Source organism: Podarcis vaucheri (genome assembly GCF_965113315.1).
Source record: "Podarcis vaucheri genome assembly, chromosome: 5".
NCBI lineage: Eukaryota > Metazoa > Chordata > Lepidosauria > Squamata > Lacertidae > Podarcis > Podarcis vaucheri.
In genome coordinates this window covers 57,229,341-57,255,305 of record NC_138763.1, presented here as the reverse complement: position 1 = coordinate 57,255,305, position 25,965 = coordinate 57,229,341, and the positions used below count along the sequence as shown (strand labels likewise).

Here is a 25,965-nt window from a genome sequence, read left to right as displayed (position 1 = left end):
ACAGAACTTCCTCCCACTCACATGCCCCACAGTCTCCCCAAATCTGCTCCAGAGGATTAGGAGAACCCCAAAAAACAGAATAAGGGAGCATGCAGGAGAGCAAAAAAAAAATAAAAATCCCAGTGTGCAAGCATGAATCCTTGCACTGACGGAACAAGTTCCTTTGCACAACTCTTGCTATAACTCATTATGTTTGGCGACGTCCATCTCATTTTTTGTTCTGCAGGCTCTTTGTTTATGTGTGTACAGTAAGCCCACAACATGCACAGGGGTTACAATTTGGGGATGACGCCTAAAACCATAACTGTGTATAGTCAAAAGACACTTGAGGCAGTGGAATGTGAAATCGCCAAAATCATTTTCTCTGGATGCCCACCCCCTTTTTACTTTAAAACAAAAACAACAAAAAACCAAGTGCGTAAAGCTGAAGGGACATAAGTTAAATAAGTGTAAGTTGTAGGCTTACTACATTATCTTATTATTGAGAGTTTGTGCTCCTTCCAATTCTTCTCATCTGGGAAAAAATTCCCTTTTTTAAAAAAGAAAACCTTCTTGCCTCTCAATGTTTCCATGGCCCTCCTTATTAACAGCACTGACATCCTAATGATCTTAGGTTGCCATCCTATGCACATTTATCTGGGAGTAAGTCCTATTGATGTCCCAGGGGTTGAGAACACATGTATAGGATTGCACTTTTAGTCTGTGCTATACATTGTGCCTGAGCTTCTGTTTTAGTGGTTTTAAATAACCTTCAAGCTTCCTGAAGGGATTTGACCCTGCTGACCCTCCCTTTCAAATTCCTTTTAATGAATCCCCTCATTTCCCCTTTTGAAATGAAATGTGACTGTGTTGGACTGTGTGGGCAAGTTTCCACTCCTGTATATGTTGCATTTAATAGCACTGTGGTCACCGTTCCCAAATGGCTTGACAATACTTCCATCAAATCCTGGAAACCACTCAGGATTCACTTCTTTCTTCATCATAACCCAATTATTCATTTCCCTAGTTAATGTGAGGGTAGATGAAATCACTCATTAGTACAATTTTTCCCCACCTTTGGTTGCCTTCTTGGTTTCTTTCTTAAATTTCAAGATAACCCTTAGAGTACATAACCCCTTATTACACGTCTGGGCCTAGTATTTTCCCCACCAACATGGTTCTCTGGTGGGGGTGAAAGTTCCTCAAGATTTTTTCTAGCTTGTTAAGAGTCTATGCTAGGTTCAAGAACCTATTTGGGCTTGTGAGCACTTCTGCAAACTGGAGACATTGTCTTGGGCTATACACACACTTGCAAACACACAGCAAACAAGCACCCACCACAAGCAACCCTGATTGACTACAACAGAATACTTGTTTCAAGCCTATTTTCAGCAGGGGAAGGGGACTCTGTTAGCACTGTGGGTGCACGTGTACCCACAGGCATAACATTGTGGATTCTTGCTCTAGCCTCTATTTGAACTTTAAGGCAACAGCACCTCCAACATGTTCTTCCCTTTCCTTTCCATAGGAGCCAATTCCTAGGGGTCAAGGCTGAGCCCTCGCAAAAGTTGATGGGCGTTGCCATTCAAATAGTGTCCATACACCGTGTCATGAGATCGATTATGCAGGGAAGGGCTTACTGCCCCCCAATATTTTATTCAAGTTGAACCCCTGTTTCTTTCTATATATGCTGCACCAGAATACAATACAATGATAGCCCACTGATTTCCAGTTCTGCGTCATTTTTCTGATATGTGCATGTTCTGTTGGGATTCAATAGCAAAGCACATACTCGCTCTACAATGCAGAACACTATCCGATTCAATCCCCAGAGTTCCCAGTTCCAGAATTTCTGAGAAAAGGAAAGACCTTCTCCTGAAGCCATAGAAAGCTATCCTATGAGAAAAGTCCTCAGTTCCAGACTGCCTTTGGCCTCTGCTGCCTGGGAGGAAAAGTTGGCACCTCTGAAAATTGAGGGGGTGAGGTGTATTTTCATAGTTCAGTGATACAGACCATAATCAGCACACAGGAAGTCTCAGGGTCACTTCATGCCCTATCCCAACCAAGATTATTCTGTTCAGGGCCAGGCTACCATTAGGTAGATGGAACGGCTTCAGACAGTTGGTTTTCAATGTCATGAAAGGGCAGCAAATTGTTAATTATGTATTATTGGTATGTTTACTGCCAGGGAACAGGAGAGATGTGTCTGGGATTTTCTGTCTGAGAGGCTGTAACAAACTTTATCTTCTGATATAGATCAACAGTGTCTTCTGATCAGACCACTCCTCTGGTCTGCAACAGACAGATTTCCTGTCTTTTATTTCCCAATAAGGTTTCCAAGGTTGTTGTTGTTTTTTAATGGGCCAGCTAGTCAGAACTGTCTCTAGCCCTTTTGTAATGTAAGCTCAGGGTCATTAGGGCAGCGCAGTTAGCCTTTAAATAAATTTTTGACAGGTCCAGATATCACAAAACAGCCTCCCTCTGTCAGAGGCAGGCCGCTTCTGGTCTCTACTTTTCATAAACAAGTGAAGCTTTGTTTTTATCATTTTGCCCTGCTGATTTAGAACCATGTATTCCGCAATGAACTCTGCACATGCTCTGAATTACAAGTCTGGGGAAGCACATAAAATTCAAGCTAGCTAAGTTAGATTGGCTTTTTGATTTCATTTAAAGTCTCTGTGTGTGATTTGTTGCCTTCCTGTTCCTTTTTTATTCCTGTTTTCCCTTTCCCCCAATAAAAATCTTTTTAAAAATATACTTCAACATTTGGCTTCCTTGGCTTTAAAAGTAATTCTCTGGTATTTCTCACTAGGATCTTCCCCACATGATAGACTGCACAGGGGTTAAGCTACCCCTTATGTTCTAAGGGCATTTCACAAGGTTTTGCTCAGGCCTGTGTGTTTTGGGCTTAGTGAAAATAAATCCAAAGCCCCTCTCTTTATTTTTTCCTGGAGCTGGGCTGAAAAGAGAAGTCCTTGGCAGAAGGCCTCAGAAGCTTCCTAAACAGCTAAACAGACCAGACTTTTCCTACTGGTGGCCCCCCTTTTATATAAGGTCTCCCCCCATACATACTTTTGATACGCTGCCTTAAGTCAGGTTGAATATCCTGATACATTCAAGCCCTTAGGGTATGTTAGAAGGGTTCAGCCTAACTGGTAGAACTCTATCAATTATTTTTTTTTTTGGGGGGGGGACAACCCTTATATCAAAGCAGGGTCCACCAGAATGGCTCCCTGTTTCTTGGTGCAGCCTCCTCCAGCCAGTGCTGCATGGAATTCTGTCTTCTTCCTCCTCCTTGGTCCCATAACACCTTTAGATTTCAAAAGGGACATATTTTTTCTGCTACATTATGCCTCTCCATCTTCTTTGCAACAACCCAAATCTCCTGTTTGTCAATAGATTTGCATCTAGTTTGCCAGCCACCAGGCTGGTTTGCAGAAGCTAATCTAGGAATTTCTTTTCTGGTACAGTTCTGCAGCTTGTATTTTCCCTCCATATCTCTCTGGTACCCTAGATCTATGACAATAATAAGCTCGATAGGGTGAGGAACCTTTGGCTAACAGGCCAATCTGCAGGTGAGCAGAGGGCTCAATCCTGCTTGGTGCTGCTAGCGAAGCATGTTCTTTCCACCCTCACCTCAAGGTCAACATTTACAGATGGTGAGACCACCCATGATCAGTCTGGTTGGATGAATGGTTTGACTCAGTGCAAAGCAGTGAGACTCCTGATCCACCTACCTCAGTACTGTCAGCATGGACAGGCAGTGGCATTCCAGGCAGCGGTCTCTCTGGGCCCTGCTTTGTGATGCTAAGGATTGAACCCAGGACTACTTGTATGCAATGTGTGTGCTCTGTCACTGAGCAGCAAACAACTGGTATTATCTCACCCTGTGCAGGTGTCAGTGGAGTCTCGTCCATTCTATTCCACAATCTTGTGGGTGGGTGGGGGAGTTGTAGAGTAAGCTGGGGGTGGGCCTAATGTTCTCCCATAGATCTGGAAGTGTATAGGGCCCTGTGTTAACAGTCCTCTTACAGTTTTAAGACTACCTGATTCAGGCTGCAATCCTAGTCATATTGCAGAGCGATCCTCATTGAATTCAGTGCAATGGTCCATGTGCAATTATTGTGGCATGAATTCGCACTAGAAATTGCGACAGCAGGGACCCCTTTTGGAACAAGGCAGAACATTTAAATGATATACAGTCGTACCTTGGTTGTCGAATGCCCTGGAACTCATACGTTTTGGCTCCCGAACGCTGCAAACCCAGAAGTGACTGTTCCAATTTGCGAACGTTCTTCCACAGCTTTTGATTCACTGCAGGAGCTTCCTGCAGCCAATCAGAAGCCGTGATTTGGTTTTTAAACGTTTTGGAAGTCAAATGGACTTTTGGACAGATTCCATTCGACTTCCAATATCTAAGTGTCCACTGTTTCTTTGCAGAGGAGGAGGATAGGGAGAGAACCAGAACAAGTGAAGGGTGCACAACTTTTCTCTTACTAGAGGGGCAGCTGTGGCATCAGGGATCTCTTCTGAACCAGATGTTTTCCACAATTACAGTACTAAGTGTAAAACAGTGGTGCCTAAGTGTCCACAAGACTTTTGTAAGGGAGGAGGATGGGGAGAAAACCTGAACTTCGACATGCCTCCTTGACCTCCAATTGGCCACACCCCGTCAGACATCACTGCAATCAAACCAGCAGTTCATGTTTTGCCGATAGGCACATGAAGGGGCTGTGAGTCACAGAGATTTCCTATAAAATTTGCTAGAGAGAACTCTGCGAGATCACTTCTTTGGTCTGCCTTGGCAGGAAGCTGTAACTACTGCCTGGACAGTCTCTTCTTTCTTCATCATGCTTCCAAGCTGACCATACGTGCGTGTCTGTGTTCTGCAGTTCAGACACCATTTCTGAGCTAACATTTTGTGCTTTTGTAACTTACATAGTAGTTATAAACCTGTCTTCATTTTGCTACTGGAATCGCTGCTTCAATTACATATGTAAGTAAATGCTGCTTTTATTTCTTCACAACACAAGAAGTGTGTGGTTGTTGTTTTTAAAGAGGGGGAAAAGGAAAACCCAGTCTGCCTTAAAGCATCCTGGATTATTGCTTATGCAGGGTTCAAACTGCAGAGGATGGTACTTTGTTGATCTCATTCACATGAGCAAGGAAAGATAAATAATATATCCGCTCCTAGTGTCTAAATCCACTCCTACAAATGTGACTTCTTAGTAGCCTCACTAGGTCTATGGGACACCAGCCACCACTGGGACTCCTGTGGATCCAGGAAAGGAAAGGGGCAAACAGATGCTGGTAGACCCTCCCTCCCTCCATTTCTAGGGATGTGTTTCTTTACACTAGACTTTCCCATTCAGCTGAAGCTGAGCATAATGACCTAGAAGCCATAACTTTTTTAGGCTGTGAGGAACAGCTGCAAGCTCAAGAGACTGCAAGCCTGATACTCACTACTTGCTGGTGCTTGCTTCTGCATAAACCTGGCTCTGACTGTCCTGCAAAAGTCTCTCCTTACCAGAAGATCAGACCCTTCTCTTAATCCTACCACCCTCCCAGGCACACTTGGTGGGGGTGCAGGACATGGCCTTCTTGGTGGCTGCTCCTAGACTTTGGAATTCCCTTCCTAGAGAAATGGACTGGCTCCCTCCTTGTTGTCCTTCAACTGGTAGGTGAAGACTTTCTCATTCCAACATGCTTTTGGGAACTGCCAGCTTCTGATGAAAAGGCCTGGTGACATGCTGCTTTTTATTGTAATTGTATAGTTTTAATTATTGTTTTCAGTGGTTCTTATTTTCATCTGTAAGCCACATTCAGTCTTGTCAGGGAAAAGGGTAGTAAGTAAGTAAGTAAGTAAGCAAATAAATAAATAAGTAAGTAAGTAAGTAAGTAAGTAAGTAAATAAATAAATAAATAAATAAATAAGACAAGCAGGCAGGCAGGCAGGCCTGGGAGGGAGCCAGCCAGTCCATTGGCTCCTTCTGATTTGCTGAGTTAAAGTGAGGCATATGCTCCTGCAGGTCAGGGAAAGCCCTGGGTGAAATGGTGATATATTGGGCCTGGCGAAGAGGTGGAGGAGAATTTACAACCAGGGCAGACAGGGCGTGAAATCTGCCCTGTCAGAGCTAAATGGGTGCATTTTATACACACCCGTTTCGGCCTAAAGTTGTTAAATGGCCACATCTGTCAGGAAGGGGGAGGCGGGGAGAAAGGAGAGAGGGAACAGCAGATATTACAATCGAAGAGGCTTTTGTTGACGTCCCTGAACAGACACCTAGAAAACCTCATCTTCACCCAACAACCATTTTACTATATGGATTTTTAATTTTTTTGCTTTGTTTTGTTTTGGGGGTCGCCTTTGCTTCCCACCCCCAGAGCAGAAGCATCTCCTGCAGCCTTTTGATGAGGACTCTCCACTGATCAATAGCAGGAGCCAAAGCCATAGGAGCAAGATGATGAAACTGAGGCTTATGGCTCTGTGAATTGTGATTTCCCTGGAGGCCTGAGTGCCTCCTTCTTTCCCTCAGCTCTGGGGCAGCAGTGGCTAGGGGCTTCTGAGCAGAGGGGTTCCGGGGCTCATGCTTGTCTGCTTAATGGTCAAAAGTCTGTCTGCACCCAAACAGTGGGGCTGGGGAGGGTGTTCAGGATGAGCACGAGGATTGATTTCACACATTACAGAACTTAGCCTTGGGGGGGGGGACATTCCCTGGTGGGCTGGGAGACTTCTTTCCCCCTGCCTTTGTCCTGTGGTAGCACATGGCTTCCCCCAAAGAATCATGGGAATGGTAGTTTACCCCTCACAGAACTACAGCTCCCAGCACCCTTAACAAACTGCAGGCCCCATTCTTGTAGGGATGTGCACAGAAACTAGGAGATATTATAATTCCTTATATACGTTTGTGAATTTAGCAAAGTACACCCCTTTTGCGACTACAGCCTTTTTGACGAAGCTGTCCAGAATGTGTGGGTACAGCCTCGATTTTCCTGGTGTTCTCCCCTTTTATCCCCCTCAAAACAATCATAGAACAAAAACAGTCTTCTCAGAATAAAATAGAGTTTCCTCACAGTTCACATACGGTAGCAATCTGGAGGGAGGCTTAGGTTGCAGTTACGTGTGGGTGGGTGATGGAGCCTGAATCTTTTGACCTCAAACTCAACAAGTCACTCCAACTCTCTAGCGATGCAGTAGTAGTAGATGCCAGTGGCGTAGCGTGGGTTGTCAGCACCCGGGGCAAGGCAAGTAATTTGCGCCCCCTAACCCGTGGATTTGCGCCCCCTAACCCGTGGATTTGCGCCCCCTAACCCTAACCCCCAGATGTTGCGCCCGGTGCGGCCGGCCCCCCCTGCACTCCCCACGCTACGCCACTGGTAGATGCATGATGGTGGTTAGCAAGCAAGATGGACTAAGAGATAGAGATGGGGACATAACCAGCCCTTTTATAAAAATTATGCCCATCTCTACCTGGCCGCACTCAGGGGGAGGTGGCTCCTGCAGGGCTGACAGGAAGTCCTCTCTATTGCATCTACATTTTGCTGAGTGCCCATTCTAGCCAACAGGAAATGTTGGACTTGGCTGCTCTTTCAGGATACCCCACAATTCTTGGGGCAAAGTTGTGTGCCTCAAATGTATGGCGTGCTGCATTTCCCAGAATCCTTTCCTGGTTTGGTTGTTTGGTCTCCCTCTCAGGTCTGAAGAAGGCACAGGATGCTACAGGCATGCTAAAACTAAACGCAACGGGGCCGTGGGGGCAAATCTTTAGGGCAGACGTCCAGGGACCAGGGTCCCACTCAGCAGAGCGAGCAAGAGCGCCCCCTAACGCAGCACCGCTGACTTACCATATTTTAAAGTAATGCGCATTACATATTAATTGAAGCGTGTGTGTGTTCTATAAGACTATTAATGGCCGAACAGCACCACAGCCTAGAATGAAAAGGAGCTCTAGAACGTTAAAGGCTGTTTCTTGTCTGAGTCCCCCACCCGCATCTAACTTAAGCCCGTGTGAGTATATTCCAGGTTTCCATGGACCCCTTTTCCAGCTCTTAAAACGCGCACACTAAACAGGAAGCAACTAGCAAAGGAAGAACACCCCCCCAAGGCAGAAGGGGACACTTAGGAGTCGAGATCTGTAGATTAGACGCAGGTTCAGTTCTTCAAGTGGCCCCGAGCAAGCTTTCAAAGGTTCCCTAATAAAAATTGATCTCCCCAGCTTTTGCGGCGCTTGGAAAATAGGCTTGTTGAGAGCCTGTAATATCCAGAGCAGGTCCCCCCCCCTTTGAAATGACAGATGAAGTCATAAACAAGTTTGATCTCCGAATCAAGCTTCGATAAATATTAAACACAGTCTCCCCCCCCCGCCCCTCTTTTTGCCACGTGTGGATTATGATATATGGAGCGTCCAAACTTTAAAATAAGGAAATACCAGAGAAAATGATCTCAATAAATTTTCTAAGTATAAACGTTGATTATGTTTCGATTTTCATTCAAGAGGCTATGCTGCCCGTTTTTTGGTGCAAATGACATCTCGCAATAGGCTTGTGCGGGGAGCGAGGGGGGGAGAGGGATGGGTGAAGCGAGGAAGGCTCCCTATTTTGAAAAGAGAGAGGTAGGCGGGGGAGAGAGAGAGCGAGAGAGCGAAAACAGGAGAGCGAGCAGGAGGGGGGAAGAGAGAGAGAGAGAGAGAGAGAGAGAGAGAGAGAGAGAGAGAGAGAGAGAGCGCCTTAGCGGTGTACAATTTATGTAATCTGTGGCTAGAAAATGAATTGTGTAATTTATTGGAAAACAGAAAAGTCAGGCAGATTGGATCAGCATAGCCTATCCGAGGCTCCCCTATCCATCAAGTTCCAATTAACAACCTAACCAGAGAGCTTTAATGTGTTTCCAATCTAGTGGCCTGATAGACTCATCAATTCCTCGGGGAGAAATTAAGAAAATCGACCGCCCCTTGGCGTTGTAGTGTCATTCCTTTCTGCAACTATATGTCAAATTAAAAACACAATTAAAATTTAAACTGTTTCAATCAGAGGGTGCCCCGCAACCTATGTTTCACTTAATAGAACTTTGATGAAAATCTGATGCTTCCACTCCATCATGAAAGCGACTCGAGTTTAGGAGAGCGAGAGATCCCTCAGATTTATTTTAAATAGGAGGCTGGAGCAGAGACCAGGCGACCCAACCTGAGCGATATAAGCGAGCAGAGGACGACGCAGCGCACAGCGACGCTGGTGAAGGGCGCCCTCGCTTATTTGCCCCCCTCCCACTCGCGATCCTGCCATTTTCGACTGTGGATTACCTAAACCCGCAATAAGGACGCTGCGCGGGTGCGCTCCCAGTTGTAGCTGGACTAGCTCACGTCCTCCCTGACCATTGGTCATGCTGGTTGGAACCAATGAGAGTTGGAGCCCGTACAACAGAGGGCCACGCTTTCCCATCCCTAAGCTACAGCGAGACACTTTGAATCGGATCAGGGCTGACAACTTGCATAAAATATTGGGGGGGGGGGCAGGTAAGCCCCGCTCGCATTATTGCTCACATGACGCGGCACACACTGAATGGCAATGTGTAAGTGCGTAAACCGACTGCGCAGTGTTGTATTGACCTTCCTATATAAGGCTGAATCTAATACAGATTTACTAAACCCCGTTGAGTTCAATGGGGATTAATTCGGAGCAGAAATGGATAGGATAGCACTGCTGCGCAACAGACCCAAAAGCAAGCTATGACTGTCTTCATCCGCCTTTTTCCAGCTTTTCAGTCCAGTTATCTTTTATCAACAATCCACATGAAATCGACATTACTCTGCTTCCCTAAACTCGATTTTTGTTGAGGGGCAAGGAGCAGAGGTTCAAGTTTGGCCAGATGCAAAAGAATCTGGGTTGAGACAAACAGGCGATCCAGTCATTTCTCGTCATATACGGTGCCCAAATGCTATCACAAAGATGGGGGGGGGGAGAGAGAGGCTTTTGTACTTTTAATAGCTACACCTGCTGAAATTCCCTCTTCTACACAACTATTAAATGTGTAGGAGCCCCTGTCTTGTTTCGCGTCTGGCCACTTTCAGCCATTCTCATGGAGACAACCTTTAGTCTGGGCCAAAGAACAGACAGATCACCTATTTGGGGGACGATCATTTTAAAAGCATCGCTCGGATCCAAAGGTCTTTTTATTACAACGCCCTCAGCACTTAAACCATTTTTTCCCTCCCGCACGGCTTCCACAGCTTCTATTCCAGTCCTATTAACATTCACATTTTAAGATCCATAATTAATGGAGCCATCGATTAATCGCCCCTATTTTCAGTTTCATCCCCATTTTTCTCCTCCGACCTCCCCCCGCCCCCCGCACTCGTCTCAATGAGGTTAAAAGCACAGAAATAGAGGGAGCGGTTTCTGTTGGGGACAAAGGGGAATTGCCAGAGATGGATCGGGAAGAAACTGGACTGAGTCGCACCACTCAGGGAGGGAAGAATTTGAAATCTCCCCGCACCACCTTAAAGGGACACGTTTCTATTTGGCATCATCCCCAAAGGTTTGCCAAGCCCCAGTCAAGCAAGACATCTATGCGTGCCTCTTCATAGCATCTATTCCAGACGAGGTCTTTTCAAAAGCCAGCTGAGAGCTTGCTTGGAGAGCCGGGTTCGAGGATCCAGAGAGCAGCAGAACTAAAAAGGGTCGTTTCTTTTCCTCGCACTTTTCCTGCTTTCTGCTCAAATTAGCCACATTACCCGATGCTGCGCCCTCCCTATATATTATTGGACTACAATTCCCACCATCCCTGACCATTGAGCAGCATTGGGAGAGCGCCGCGTTAGCTACCTCTGCAATAGCCCAGTTGGTTAGAGTGTGGCGCTGATAATGCCAAAGTTATGGATTTGATCCCCTATGGGTACATACTCCTGCATTGCATGGGGGTTGGACTAGATCAGGGTTTCCCAGACTTGGGTCTCCAGTTGTTGATTTTTTTGTACTACAATGCCCATCATCCCTTGCCAGCAAGACCAATGGTCAGGGATGATGGGCACTGTAGTCCAAAAGCAGCTGGAGACTCAGGTTTGGGAAACCGTGAACTAGATAATCCACGGGGTCCCTTTCCAACTCTATAAATCTGTTACTAGGCTGGCTATAGTATCCCAGAGACCATTCTTCTGTACTTCTATTAAAGTGGCAGGAATTCTGCCCTCGTTTGCGTCTGGACACCCCAACAATAAATCCTATGCCATAGGCCTGGGATAAACATCCTGCAGATGCTGTTGGACCCTAACTCCCTAGTCAGCATGGGCAATAGTCAGGGATGATGGGAGATGTAGTCCAGCAACATCTGCAAGCCAGGCAGCACGTTGGCTACCCTTGCCATAGGCTATAACCCTATCTAGACACTTATTTGGTGATATTTACTTCGGAATAAACATGCGTAGGTGTGCACTGCTCACTATTAATTCGTGAAAAGGGTACTTTCCTCTGTCTTCCCGGACCACCTGTCATTTCGTTTAAGCGAGGATTGGGCCATAGATCCGCGGGAAAGCATCAGCTTTATACGCAAAAGATCAGTCTCTGGCATCCCCAGATATGGCTGGGACAACTTTCAGTCTGCAATCCTGGAGAGTAGCTACCAGTCATCTTAGTCCAGGGATGGAGAACCTATGCGGCTCCTCACTTACTTTCTTTGCTGTACTCCAATTCCCCTCACCCCTTGTTATTGCTGGGGTTGATGGGAGCTGAGTCCAAAGCCCTGGGTTCCACCCCTTGGTGTAGACGTGATGGGGGGGGCGGGGAACCGTCTTCAACTCGAGGGTCCCATTCTGTCTCAGGCCACATGTTGGTGGCGGCAGCCGTAGCTATAAGTAAAAGTGACTCTTTTCAGTAGGCTGTTTTCGAGCCACGCAAAACCCAGAGATCGCTACCCTTCCCGTCTCTCCTCCTAGGCAGCCAAGAGGCACAATCGCAGTTGAAAGCAACATCTCATGGCCTGGGGAGAGTTCTGGAGGGCCTCATTCGCCTCGGTGCCTGGGATTCCCCACTAGATTGTTCTGACTGGACACAAGGCCTTCTCCTTTGTTCCCGTTCACACCATTCATAACCTTACATTTATTGAGGTTGCACTATTATGTGTCCTTACCCAACAGTAGATCCCACTGAATACTGTATAGGAAAAGCATAGGCTCGCAGGGCCTCCCCAAGGCACTGAAGGCGGTCTACTCCAGGCACTTGGAAAGGTCAGTTGCTCTGTTCTGTGCTTTTTCCAGTGCTTAGGATATACAGTGGTACATCGGGTTACAGACGCTTCAGGTTACAGACTCCGCTAACCCAGAAATAGTACCTCGGGTTAAGAACTTTGCTTCAGGATGAGAACAGAAATTGTGCTCGGATGGCGCATCAGCAGTGGGAGGCCCCATTAGCTAAAGTGGTGCTTCAGGTTAAGAACAGTTTCAGCTTAAGAAGGGACCTCCGGAACGAATTAAGTTCTTAACCCGAGGTACCACTGTACTTTTTTCCCCGAGAGGAGGCGACCACAACCCTACACTATTTCTCAGAGATCAGGCTTACATCATGGCCTCGCCTTCGACCTAGAGATGCTTGCAGGGACCAAGCACTTTCGTGCCCGCTGCAGAATTCTGCCTGACTCGAAAACCCACGCGCTTTTACGCCGACAGAAGTGTCAGAAAAGCTGCCTCCCCACCCACCAAATTATGAAGAACAAAACGCAAGCCTGGTTCATCTGGCTCTGATCTTAAAGTGATCTTAAAGTGGCCAGGAGCGAGAGAAGACCATCGTTTTCATATTGGAGATGACAGAAACCCATTCCTTCATCTTGTCTTTGGAAACAGAAAATCTATGCACCCTCCCCGTCCCAAGCACTCGATGTGGGGCAATCGGTGCTTGCGATGTCAGGTCTATATGCTTTGGATCAGAGGTTTTGGTTTCCGTCGTGCGCTTCTGGTGAGATGCCAGCTCCACTTTCGGATGGATTTCGTTTCCAAACAAGAAGCGCCTTTACGCATTTTACGCATTGCTCGTTACGAGAATGTCTGTTGTTATTACGCACATTTCAAACCGGCTTCCAGATTGCTCAGGGCAGCGGCTCCTCTCCCCCACCCCTTTTATTTTTGATTGGTTCAAGGTCATCCAATGAGGTTCGTGACTGAATGGGGATTTGAACTTCTGGCCTCCCTGCTTTAACCACTGCACTACTTTGCTCTTAATTCAGAGGCGTGCGTTTTATACTGCGATCTTGGGGGCGAGGCGCGGAGAGGAGGTGTCATAATTCTGAATGCTGCCCCACTTTCTTTAACGCTCCCTGCATTTACTAAACTAGCACATTAGTGAGTGGTTTTCCAAACCCTTCTCTTTGATGAACTAGTTTTCTACTAGTTTTCTCTCCAGGAAGCAACAAAAAACATAACCCCCCCCCCATTTGTTATCTGAAGGTGTACAGATCACAACTCAGGAACTCTAATTCACTGCCACTTTATTCTGCATAACTAGTTGAGCAGCCTAAGATCAGAGGATGACAAACAGATCCGAAACACCTCACGCTGTAGTCAGGCTCACGCCTCTCAATGGAATTTCCAAGTAGGCCAACTCCAGATTAAGAATTCCAGCCAAATCCAGATCCACGGCATCAAGAGGGATTTTGCCATTACCATCTCTACACTGTTGCAGAACTTACATTTCATCTTAAAAGGAGTGAGGGCATTCTTCTTTGCATTGGGCCAACACCATGCAAACTCAGGAGTTCAAAGGAATTTGTGTCTTTGCCGGAATTAACTAAGGGAGACAAAAGTTGTAGACGCCTGCCAGAATCACTGAAAACTCCTTATTAAATGCATTATTGAAAACTGGTGTCTAGCCACATTTATTTAAATAAATGGTATTTGGTTAGTCTGATTCATGAAACAAACACTTTCTGGAGAAGGAGAGGAAGAAGACCCAACTGATGTGGTTGCAAACAGCTGCCAAGCCGTTGATCCCACTGAAATCAATGGGACTGGGGTATCCAAGTGGTGCCCTCCAGACAGGTGTGCCAACTTGAATAAAATGGGGGGGGGCAGGTAAGCCCCACCCTGCATGGTGCACACACACCATTTGAATAGCAATCTCCACCAACTTTTGGGGTCAAGCCCCCTCAAATATTTTATTGGGCAGAGGGGCTGAAAGGACCTTGGCCCCTAGGAGTTGGCTCCTATGCCTCCAGATATTGCTGGACTCCAACTCCCACCATGCCTAGCCACCAGCCATGCTGGTTGGGGTTGATGGGAGTTGTAATCCACAACACTTGGAAGGCATTGAAAGTGTTAGCACACAACTCAACTTGCTTAGGGATTTGCATGGGGTTGAAGCAGACAGAAAAGGGAGCCTCCAAATTTCTAAACTGTCTCATTGTCCTTTGATCTCTGTGCTGACCTTTTCTTTGATGGTAGAATGATATTCTCAGGTTGCAGCTATCTCTTCCTGCCTCCTTCACATTTTCTCTTGAACCCTCTTGGAGAGAGGTCATATTTTGATGTATCTCTGCTGGGTGCAAGGAGCAAGGTGGCTCCCTTGCACCTCCCAACTTAATTAGTTAGAACTGGAACTCCTTTCTATACAACTTGTATTTTCTGTAATAAGCTTAAGTTTTCATGTTTGTCCACACCAAGTGTCTCTGTATGCTATTGCAGCCACTTTCCCCAGCAAAGGGTTCAGCTCACTTTGCAAAGTAAAACAACAGAGGGCCCTACATTGGCTACCCCTGTCATAGGGTTTCATCCTTATTCTTACTCCCCAATCTTAGGAGGGACCATAAAAGTCACCTAGTTCAACCCCCTGCTTAAAATGCAGGATCTGCAATGCAGCAGGCAACTATGGTATCCCTGACAAACAGCCACCCAGCCTCTGCTTAAAATCCTCCAGTGAAGAGCTAACAAGCTGACCAGATTTAAGAGAGAGAGAAGGGGGTCCGCAGGTATCAGTAGATGAAACTTTTCACAGTGTGGGGGATCAACACTTAAGCAAAGTAGAACTCTCCCTTATTAACACTCCCAAGCCCTAAGAGGGTGGAAAACCTTCTTCAAGTCAAACCCTTCAAGTTATGGCTTCAAGAATGGCTATAGGGTGATAATGTGTAACTGATCCACCATAAGCATTCTCAAATACGCTTCCTGTGCATTATGGATCTGGCTATTAGAAGTTTAGCCTCCATTCTATTCAACTTGACATGTTCACTGTTTTCTATTAGAACTAGAGGACCTGACTGCTCCACTTGCTGCAAGGGGCACCCGTGGCACTCCAGAGGTTGCTGAACTCCCAACTCCCATCATCCCCAGATATTGTAGCCAATGGCTAGGGATGATGGGAACTGCAGTCTGGCAACCTCTGAATGACCACAAGTCCCCTGCCTCTGGCTTACTTTAAGATCAAGGATGAAGTTATGATCAATCTCCCTCCAGCAACCTCATGATTCAACAACAACAACATTAGCAGTGGTTTTAGAGTAAAAAAATAAAATAGATTCAAGTCTTCATTTTCTGCCCTCAAAGCAGGTAAGTCCCTTCAGTTTTACAGATAGAGGGGCAAAAATGACAGATAAGGAGAAATGACACCTTTCTCTCTTTCCCCTTGGCTCCCACAATAAATCTTTGAATGAAATGCAGAATGGGGCACACCCAGATGCAAACCCAAAACTCTCATCACTGGAACACACTGCATGTGCTGTATTGGGAGAATATTGCTAAAATGCAGCAGTTAACAGCCCAGCCTTGTGCTACCTTTACTCCAAAATGAGTCCTCCTGAGTTCAGTGGGGCCTATTCTTGTAGAACTTCAGCCTTAGTAGAGCAAGGGAAGTAATATGGGACAAGGACTACAGTCAAGGGTAGGCAGCGAATTCTATGATTAAGGACACCCAACAGTGTAATCCTAAGAAGGCTTGCTAGGGAGTAAGCTTCAGAGTGCTTCACAAGACTAAACAAACTTAGATCTGCATTTCAGGTGTGCCTGTAATGACTGTTCTCTAGGCCAGTGGTGGGCAGAAATGTGGAGCTACTGATAGATCTCTGGGTGATTTGAAGTAGATCAGGGGCGATTATTTAAACAATGGCAGCAACCAAATGCTATCTCCTCCCTAAATAACCCAGCTGAAATGAAGAGGGGGAGAGAGGATTTGAGTGTGGAAGGTCTGGGGCACTATTCGGTTTTTACACTCAGAATCCTTTTCTGGGTTCAGAATTCTTTCAATCTAAAGGAATGACTTTTGCGCCAGGCTCCGGTGGGTGGATTTCATGATTCTATTTTAAAGCGAAACCACAACCCAAAGCAGATCCCTGCAAGCCTGAAGTCTGCTCAGCCCTGCTCTGGGCTCTGAACCTCATGCCTGCCCCACCTCAGAGCTCTGCCACGGAACGCCTATATATCCTGCGCCCTCCCCACCCCACCCCGCTGCTCATTGCCAAGTTAGCAAGGATGTAAGGGGAGAAAAGGAGGGTTGCTTAATCAGATTGAGCCCTGAAAGGATAATTTGCCTGATTGCGAGCATCCCAAGGTCATCAACACTGACGAAAAGAGCACACAGGAACAATAGATTCATTTGAAACAATATTTTACAGACGTTTGGCGATCAATATGAGCTGCTGTATTATGCCAGGCCAATCTGTTAATGCTCTTAATGGGCTTCTCATTCCGTTTGCACACACTATGCTAAGTCGATAGAGCAAAGTGATTGTTACAGAGACACTTGCAGCAGATTCCGGGGCGGAGGGAGGCAGGCGGAGGTTGAGGGAGGAACCCAACCCGGTTTTGAATTTCCAGCAGATTATTATTATTTTTTACTCCCCTCTCCGATCTCACAGTATGCATAGCTAGGTTTATTTGGCCAACTTTCTTTCCTTTTTCAAACTGATCCTACCTTCTCCCCTCTCCGCCCAGCGTCCTTCTCGCGTTACTTTCCGGGTCCAAGGACGAGGTAGAAACTTTTTTAAAAAAGGTACGTGTAAAATACCCCTTCCCCACAGAGCAAGATGTTTTAATCGAATTACCTCTTTCAATTCTTCTGCTAAACTCTACAGAGCTGCTGGCTGCTGGAGGCGGCGTGTGCTCTGCGTTTTAATCTCCGCCAAGTCTGCTGAATTCTTCCCCCGCCAGATCTGACGTCCCGAGGAAGTTTTATATCTTGGTGCCTGCTGTTGCCTATACACAGCAAGCCTCTATTTACTCCTAAATAAAAGAAATACATGTATGTTGCTAATACAAACATCCGAGCGAGTCCTGTTCACTGGAGCTTTAAAGAAAGGAATGGCGAAGGTGGGGGGGGGGGAGAGGAGAGACAGAAGGGAACAGGGGAAGATAAAGTAGACTCTCCCTCTCTTGCATGACAAACAAAGGCAGAGATTTGTCAGAGTCCAATTTCGGCAATAAAGAGAAGTGGCGGTGGAGTGGCTGCAGATTAAGAAATGGCAGCAACTGCCTTTGAATTGAGACCAAACAGGCTTGCCTTGGTGGTTTCCAAGAGATTTGTTTGGAACCATTATTATTATTTAAATAAAAGGTACAACAATCCATTGGGGTTGAGTGGCTACTTCCACCTATTGTTTTTTACAAGAGAAATAAGCCCTCTTTACTGTCCACTATAAAGGAGCCCCAGTTCAACGCACGCGTTGCATATAAAAGTTTGACATTTCCAAGCACAGCCTATGTGATCTCAGGTCAGAGGCTCGGGGAAGGCCTGTTCCTTGCGCCCTGGCTAGGGATGGCCAAGTGCGGGCCTAGAAAGAGAGGGTGAGCAAGGGCTCTTACTTAACCGCCAGATCAAAACCCTGGTCCTTCAACAGCCCAGAGCTCTCCGGCAAACTTTGCAGACCGAAGCAAGTTTGTCTATGGGCGCGCGCCGGACTTCTCCACGCAAACGCCTACAGCTGGCGCGCAATAACGCGCAGGAATTGCTCTTGGGTGGCCGTTTCCCACTTGCTACTAAAACATCTCCGGCTTGATGAAATGTGGATGCTTTTATTTTTTCAAGCAAGACTGGGAGGAGTCCATCCTGGATCTATTCTTCTCCTTTTTTTTAAAAAAAAGTGGGTCCTTGGACCTTGATTTCAGTGAGCTCCAGATTGCGTTTGAAGGGAGCTGAAATTATACTTAAGCAAGGGCCTCGGGGAGAGAGAGAGAGAAGGGGGCAGATCAACAGACCTGAAGAAGTTGAGCTTCCCTTCCAGCGGGTTCCTTCAGAGGGCTGGAGGAAGGAGAAGCCCCTGCTTGGGGTCCTTCAGAGAGAATGGACCTCAGGTCAACAAGAGGCGTAGGGGCGCCCAAGACCTGTCCACTCCTCCATTTCCTCACTGCGCACCGGAGTTTGATTTTGAAGTCAGCGGCTTGAGGGGACTACAGGTTTCTGCATTGGGTGCGTTGGTCTTATGAAGGAGAAATTTGGGGTCATTAAGTGGGCTGCGGATCAGGACTTGCTCCCTACCAACTGACTGTCTAGCTAGCCAAAGGTTCCTAATCGCAGTGTCTGAGGACACCTCGCGTTAAATCGCAGCAGCTTTCGCCAAACTGGTGCCCTCCAGCTGTTGTTGGGCTACAACGCACCATGAGCACCAGCCGAAACTGCTGGGAGTTGTACTCCAAAATCTCTGGTTGGCCCCTGTGGGAATAGGATGCTGGACTAGACGGGTCACTGGTCTGATGCAGAAGGCTCTCCTTATGTTCTTAAAAAGAGTCTGCTGGATCAGACCAGCATCCTGCTCTCACACTGGCGAACCTGCGTTGTACAACCCCCACAGCCCTATGGGGGGGCATGTTGTAGAAGGCTGCGTTATAAGGCCTTGACCCCTGGACACATAGGCTAGTGGGGAAACCCTCGCGTCTCAGCCAATAGATATGGACTCTGTTGCAATTTTGAACCGGAACGCTTTGGCAGAGAGGGGAGGGGGAATTGCAGGCAACAGAAGCAGGTGTAACATATAAAAGAAAGATAAAGAAATAAGGTGGGGGGGGGGCAACAAGCTGCGCTCGCCTCCAACTGGTCCTTTCTCGATTGAGTAAAGACAGGGTGAGCCAGGAACCGTTTTCTAGGCACTAACCACAAATAGAGAAGTTATTTTTCTCGGCGTTTGATAACATTGCGGCAGGGTGTTCGCCAATGGAAGGAGATATTTGCTGTTGCAACAGGGCTTTTTAATGGATTGCTAGTGGCTTGGCCCAAAGTTAGTATTGCAAACAGCCCAAAGGCATCAGCTTGTTTGCAGGTGACACAAGGAAGATCGTATTTTGACTCTACATTTCTGTTTATTTTCCATTTATCACACAGGCCAAGAGGTTTTAATCCCAAACGAAAGGAAAATAAATGGTTATCTCTTCTCCTTCCTTCTTGTTTCTTTCTTTTCTGGTGAAACCTTGCCTCAACTGTATACATACATACACACACAGAATAATTCACGACAGTTTTCTATAAACGGAAAACGATATTATCTCTCAAAGCGGGCCCCAAAGATCTATTGAAGAGCACACGCCCTGTACCAATTGAGCTCAAGAGATGGAACAAAGAAAACAAAAATCGCCCAGAAAAATACTATCTGGGTAAGTTTTCTCTGGAGTGAATAACAACAGAACCATGACCTTTTCTTTCTTTCTTTCTTTCTTTCTCTCTCTCTCTCTCTCTCTCTCTCTCTCCCTCCCTCCCTCCCTCCCTCCCTCCCTCCCTCCCTTGGATGGACTGCTGAAGAGCAAATTCATTAAAAAGCTGTAGTAAGCATCAATGATTTTCATTCTCTCGGAGTTGAATGGAAAGCTCCAGCAGCCTGATTTGTCCCTTAGAAACATTTTACATTGGCAAACCGGAGTGAAATCGGATTCAAAGTGGGACTAGGAAGGGGCTTCCATTAGGGAATAAGGTGCCTTGAATCAGCCCCAGAGTGTTGCGGCTTTGGAGCAGTTCTGCAGCAGAGATACACTCGGATTGGAAATCTAATCCCAGCCCCCGTGCGCTTGGAGAGTTCCAGGCACACCAGAAAGGCTCCAGAGTCGGAGTCTCTCCAAAAGTATAAAAGGACCAAGCGCGCGTCTTTCCCGATTAGAAGTTTCTGTCAACCAATCTGATGCTGGCGAAGGCTCAGGGTTCTGAGTTCGAATGCTGAGCTGCAGGAGAGGAGGAGACCACGCGGCGACTCACAGTTGGAACAAGCGGAGCGCGCTGCCCACTTCAGCGCGCAAAAAGGCTGTGCAAATCAATCCTCCCCTCTGCTTGCCTTTCTCGGTCTCTAGCTGTGACGCTAGGGGTTTTTTAACCCGTTGCTCGCGGCGTGTGAAGCCATCAGCCTGCTATCTACTGCAGAACGCTCCAGAGAGAGAGGAGAAGGGCCGAAACCAGACGTAGAGCGCATAGGTTCTTGCAAGCACAAGAGTCTCCCCTATTTATTTATTTTTTAAGGACTTCTCTGTAGGACAAAGATCCCTCTCCCCACCCTCCCAGCTCCACAACCCACCGATCTATTCTCACCCTTAAACAAAAAATCCCCCTTTGCTCTGATTCTCAGTTTTATCCCAGTCTCCTGATTCTTTCTCCTACCGAAAGCGACGAGGTCTGTAAATTTAGCCAAAATGCGTCGTTTTGTTTGTGAATGGATGATCTGGAGCAGAAACGTTTACCTGAGACCGCACGTAGGACTTCGAAGGCGCAGCCGATTATCCATAAAACGCCCCTAAAACGCCTGCTAGTCTCAGCAACAGGCGTTTTCGACTTATGTGGAGGGTTTTTGTTTTTTTTAAACTGCTTTAGAAAAAGTCTCCTCTTCGCAGGCAAACCTAGCCGGCTCGTTCCCTCCACCCCGCCTTTTTTTTTTTTTTTTTTGGAAGAACAAAGACTCCTCTGTCTACCTCTGCAGGTTCAGCGATCCCTTGGAGTTGGAGAGGCGGGCTTGCCTGCGTCCCACTAGTGAGACGGTTTAGGACACCTGTTATCTCTCCTTTCCCAAAGTCCCCTCCTTCCGTTTCTAAAATAATCAAGCAAAACACCACCATCGTCACCAGTAATGAACAGGTTTTCTTTATTTGTTTCAGCCCGCCCCTCCCTCCAATCACGACACTGAATTCTTATAACAATATTTTCTTCTTCTTCTTTAAATTTTAAAAATAGGACTGATCCCTGCTAGAGAGGGAGAAGGTGGGGAGGGAAATAAATCTGGGGAGGCCCGGAAATAATTTGTCAGACAACAGGTGAGAAAGACTGACACGAAAGAATTCGAGATTCCACCCCATTCAGGCGAAAAAACCCCACGCGCCCTCCTTGAAACTGACAAGAAAGCTGTACAGAATAGCAAATAAGTTACAATTCGTCTTTAAAGAGACTGATTGTCCATCACTTAAAGCGCCCGACACCCTCGACCTCTTGTGAAGTTTGGAGTTCAGGAGCAGCTGCCTTTCGTCCGCCCCCCCTTTTTTGTCTCCCACGATATATTTGTGCACTTCTCCCCCCCCAAACCCCGACATTTCCTCACCTACAACTCCCCCCCACACAAAAAATACACCCTATAGTGCTTTCAGAATCGTACGATATTGCACAGGTCAGCGGTATAAACCAGAGGAGCTGCTGCTTTGAAGAAGAAACGGGGGACCGGGGAAGGCAAAGAACTACAGCTCTCCACAACATCTTTTTTATTATGATTATCATGATTATTATTCTGGAAAGAAAGAAAGAACTAAAGATATACGCACCCGGAACAGGGAATAAAATAAGGAGTGTCATAAATAATCAAGTCAAAAATGGTTCACGGTGACGCTTGCCGCGTTTCTCCTTAGAGATCCCAGAGAACTGGAGACTCGGGCAGTTAGGACCAACAGATCCTTTCAAAAGTGGACCAGGGCCATAAGGCCAGGAGGCTTCCAAGCAACATAGCACCCCCTCCTCTCCCCGCCAGCATTTGGCACCATCTGGACACGTGATTTCTCCCCACCACCACCAATGCACGAGGGTGATCTCCTTTTGCGCAACGCTTCTCCATATTTTTTTTTAAATAGCGAAATCCATCTTAAAGCAGAGCAAAGCCAAGCGCTCTCATCAGCCCCCACTCTCTACTTCTACAGAGCCCGGGTTGCAGTTCTGTGGTGGCCTCACCACCACTGTTCTGTCTTCCTCCTGAACAACCCAAAAGTAGAAGGAGCGAAGGAGAACAGTCTCTCCACGCCCGGCGTTGCGCAGAGCATCCGGGCGCTACTTACACAGCCAAATCTTTGCTTGGTTCCTGCTGGTCCTTGGTGATGGGGGGCGACGCTTCGTCCCGGAGGCCTGGGCTGCGAGAGGCAAGAGAGGGTGGCTGTCCCTCAACGCGGTTCTTAAAGAAGCCACCCTCCTTCCATCCATCCATGACCCCTTCTCATGCCTTCCTTCCCTCCCTCCCTCCCTGCTCCATTCTCCTCCTGCCTCCCTGACTCGTCCCCTGTCCGTCTGAGCTAGGCCCAGTTCTCAGACGGGCCGCAGGAGCGGCACGGAGGTGACCACGGGGTGCGAGTAGTAGACGGGGTGGGGGAAGGTGAGCAGGGGCTGGCTGACAGGCGCGCTGGCCGCCGTCGGGCCGCCTCCGCCGCCTCCGCCCGCCCCGCTGCCCCCGCCGTCGGCGCCGGCGCTCTCGTGGTACAGGATGGGCACCCGGACAATGCGCTGCGCCGCGGCATGGCTGAGGTTGGCCGCCTCCAGCTCGGCGGCCAGCTGCCGCTTCCACTTGTTGCGCCGGTTCTGGAACCAGATCTTGACCTGAGTCTCGGTGAGGTGGAGCGAGGCGGCCAGGCCGGCGCGCTCGGAGCTGCTCAGGTAGCGCTTCATGTCGAAGGTGGACTCCAGCTGGAAGACCTGGCTGCGCGAGAAGACGGTGCGAGTCTTCTTCTTGCGGCAAGGCTTCTTCTCCGGGCTGCCCGCCTCCGACTCGCGCTTTGGCCAGTCCTCGGCACCGCTCTCCTCCTTCTTCACCTCCTCCGAGTCGCTCTCCTCCAAGATGATCTCGTCGGGGCTCTTGGAGTCCAGCTCCTTCGCCTCTCGCTCGGCCTTCAGCAAGGGCTCGTCCGGGGAGTCCCTGTCTGTGCCCACCGAGGCCGGCGAGGAGTCTCTGAGGAAGGCTTTGTCCACGGAAACTGCAGAGGAACAGCAAGACACACGCACACAAAGAGCAAAAGTCAAGATCCGAGCAGCCAGCGAGGCCCCCGTCAGCCCTGCTCGACTGTCAAGCTCTCTCTCTCTCTCCTCCCTGCTGAGCGGAGTGGAGCTCACTCCCTGGAAAGCGGGCTTGTGACTGAACTCACGAGGGAGTAAGCCTAGTGGGACACAGCTGGGGCTTACTTCCGAGGAAACGCACCTAGGAGGACGCTGGGACGCTGCCTCTTCGGGGTGACTCTGCAGAGACACTTCCGAGAAATAGACCTGGCACGTTTGATTCAGTTAATAGGACTTCTCTGCTCAGTAAAGGAAAAAATGCGTATGATGGCAGTTCTGAGAACAGAATGATTAGAGTAGATCCATTGAGATGAATGGCCATAACTAAGTTAGGTCCATTAGTTTCAATGGGTCTGTTCTGAGTAGGACAACAGGGAGATCTGCAATACGTGTATGCTTGGGAAGAAGTCATTTTTATTCCTCTTAGGACACTTCTCTTAGGACTAAGCCCCATTGAGCACTGTGGAACTTCCTCCTGCCCTCCACCCAGCAGCCTTGACTCTCTCCTCTTCCTGCAATGGGTTGGAGATCAAGTCCCATTTAGCTGTATGGAGCTGACTTTCAAGTTCTGAGTTTTTAAGGATTGCAGCCGTGGGCTCCTCCACCGAAAGGCTGCGATCCTAACTGCTCCTAACTTGAGCATGAGCACCGTGGAAGTCAATGAACTTCCTGAAATGGCCTTTTCCTTGCTTCTCAGGCACATCCCCACCGTTAGCTGATAGGCTGATTTACTTGTGAGTAAGCCTCGTCGGATCCTAGCTACACTTCTTTGGAAGCAAGTCCTGTGGGGGATTTCATGGGACTTCCTTCCAAGAAAGTGTGGTTGGGACGAGAGACGGAACCAGAGAGAAGATATTTAGATACAGTATGATAAATACCTCTTGTTTCTGAATAAATCCCGTGGAAATTAGAGTGGCACCAAACTTGGAGGGGAGAGGAGAGTAACAGATGGGGCGCAAAGAGGGATGAAAGTGGGGGGCTCCGTTCAGTGCATATAGTTTCTTGGTGAGGAAACGAAAGCCAACCTTTGATCTCCACAAAACTAAATAAATGTTCTTCTGGCGAGTGCCTACAAGTCAGTGATGACTAAGGAAACATCGCTACTTCTCACTGATACGGGAAACCCTAGCTCACACCTGGAAGGCTTTATTTGCCCCGGGGGAGAGATTGTTTGGGAGAAGAAGGGGAGACCTGGCTGACCCTGGAGAGCAGAGACCACCGAGGAAAACCACAACGGAGCAATGGAGATGGAGTCCAATCATCTTGGTGACAAAGACTTGGGCTTCCTTCAGGAAGAGACCTGGACCCCTTTGGCTCGTATGGGTTACTGAAATGGATGGGTGGGTGGGGGGCTGAATAGACTGGGGAGGGGAAGAGGGAGAGAGATGGAGAGAGGACTTTGATCTCCAGTACCTTCTGGCCTAGGCAGGTGGCCTCCGGCGGGCGTCAAACTGTAAGGATACCACCAGGCAGGGGACCTCTCCAGGTAGTGAGCAGGCAAAGCAAATCTCTGCGCCGGGATCTCGAATCTCGGGAAGGCGAGGTCACCCATCTGCGACAGGGCGAAGCCGGCCCCCTCCAGAGCCCCCTTGGCCGCCGGAGGGAAGAGCGCCCGGGGCTGCTTAGGAGACGCCTTGGGGTGGTCCCCATTGAGCAAGTTCTTGATGGAGAACGGCGACTCCTTGGGTTGCGACGACGGAGGGGGCTGCTGCTGCTGCGGCGGCGGCGGCGGCGGCTGCGCTTGGCTGCCGGGGGCGTCCTGTCCGGTCTCGGGCATCCTTCCCACGTTGCCCACGTCCGCGGGACGGCGTTCACACTGCGCTCCGGAGTGGCTCCGAGTTGGCCGATGGCATGGGGGAAGGACGGCAGGGGGAAGGAAGGGGAGAGGGATGAAGTGGAGGTGGGGGCCGCACGACACCCGGACGAGTCCCGGTCCTCCAGCCAGGCAGGCAGCGAGACTTGGAAGTCCGTGGGGGCCGCTTCTCCTCCTCTTCCTCTTCCTCCTCCTCCTGCCGGTGCTGCTGCTGCGGCTTCTCCTGCGTCAACCCGGCGCCGAATGCTAACGCGGAAATCCAAATGTCAACCCCAGCGGGGTGGCGCTGGGGCGCGGAGCAGCGTGGCAAGCGGCCTCGGGCCGGGCAAGGCGTCGGCGGCGTCGGCTGGGCCCCCGGACTCCCCCAGTGCCACTAGGCAGGGCAAAGCAGAGTGAGTGAGGGAGAAGAGGGAGAGAAGCGAGAGGCAGGCGGTGCGCACCCCCCTCCCTCGCCTCTCCCCGCCGCCGCCTCCGCCGCCGCCCCGTCCATCTCTCGCTGCCTCCACGCCCCCCTTCGATTTGGTCCTTTGGCTCCAGGCTACGAGAGCTCGCCTCTTATTGGCTTTATATAGTCCAATTAGGCAGCAAATGAGGACAGGGCTATTAGCACAAAAGGGTATTGGCTCGGTTGAAGAACCGCCGCGCCGAGGAAGGGGCGACGAGGACGCACAAAGTGAGGACCCCCCCTGCAACACACACACACACACACACACACACACACACACACTGCTCACTCTGTACAAACTCCCCTACCCATGACCCTCCGGAAGAAAGATCAGGAGGAGGGTCGCACGCCAAACCTGCCAGCCAGCCTGGACACCTCCTCTGCGCTATGGGGTTAGGGGTGGGGCAGGAGGCAGCGGCAGGGATTTTCCTTGGGGTTGCTTCCCCAAGGATTGGAGGGCGGGGGGGGGGGAGACTCGGCTGGCCGCCTCCGACACACCGACAGCAGCAGCCAAACACAGCCTTGCTCTGGTTCGCTTCCCCGGAGCGAATCC

General features: G+C 48.7%; 2 protein-coding genes across 2 annotated transcripts in view; both read right to left on the bottom strand.

The window, feature by feature from the left end:
• HMX2 (H6 family homeobox 2) overlaps positions 1–22,387 on the bottom strand; it is a 31,519-nt gene extending 9,132 nt beyond the window's left edge. The window contains exon 1 of the mRNA XM_082225208.1: positions 22,170–22,387. Coding sequence (XP_082081334.1) covers positions 22,170–22,315 — 146 coding nt within the window. The 5' untranslated portion in view covers positions 22,316–22,387. The remainder of the gene's footprint in view (positions 1–22,169) is intronic.
• HMX3 (H6 family homeobox 3) lies at positions 22,318–25,258 on the bottom strand. Its single transcript, XM_082225206.1, has 2 exons — positions 24,568–25,258; positions 22,318–23,075 (listed from the first exon to the last, which is right to left on the bottom strand). Exons 1-2 carry the CDS (start codon positions 24,929–24,931, stop codon positions 22,414–22,416), a joined length of 1,026 nt encoding a protein of 341 aa, XP_082081332.1. The 5' UTR covers positions 24,932–25,258; the 3' UTR covers positions 22,318–22,413.
• Positions 25,259–25,965: the final 707 nt, after the last annotated feature.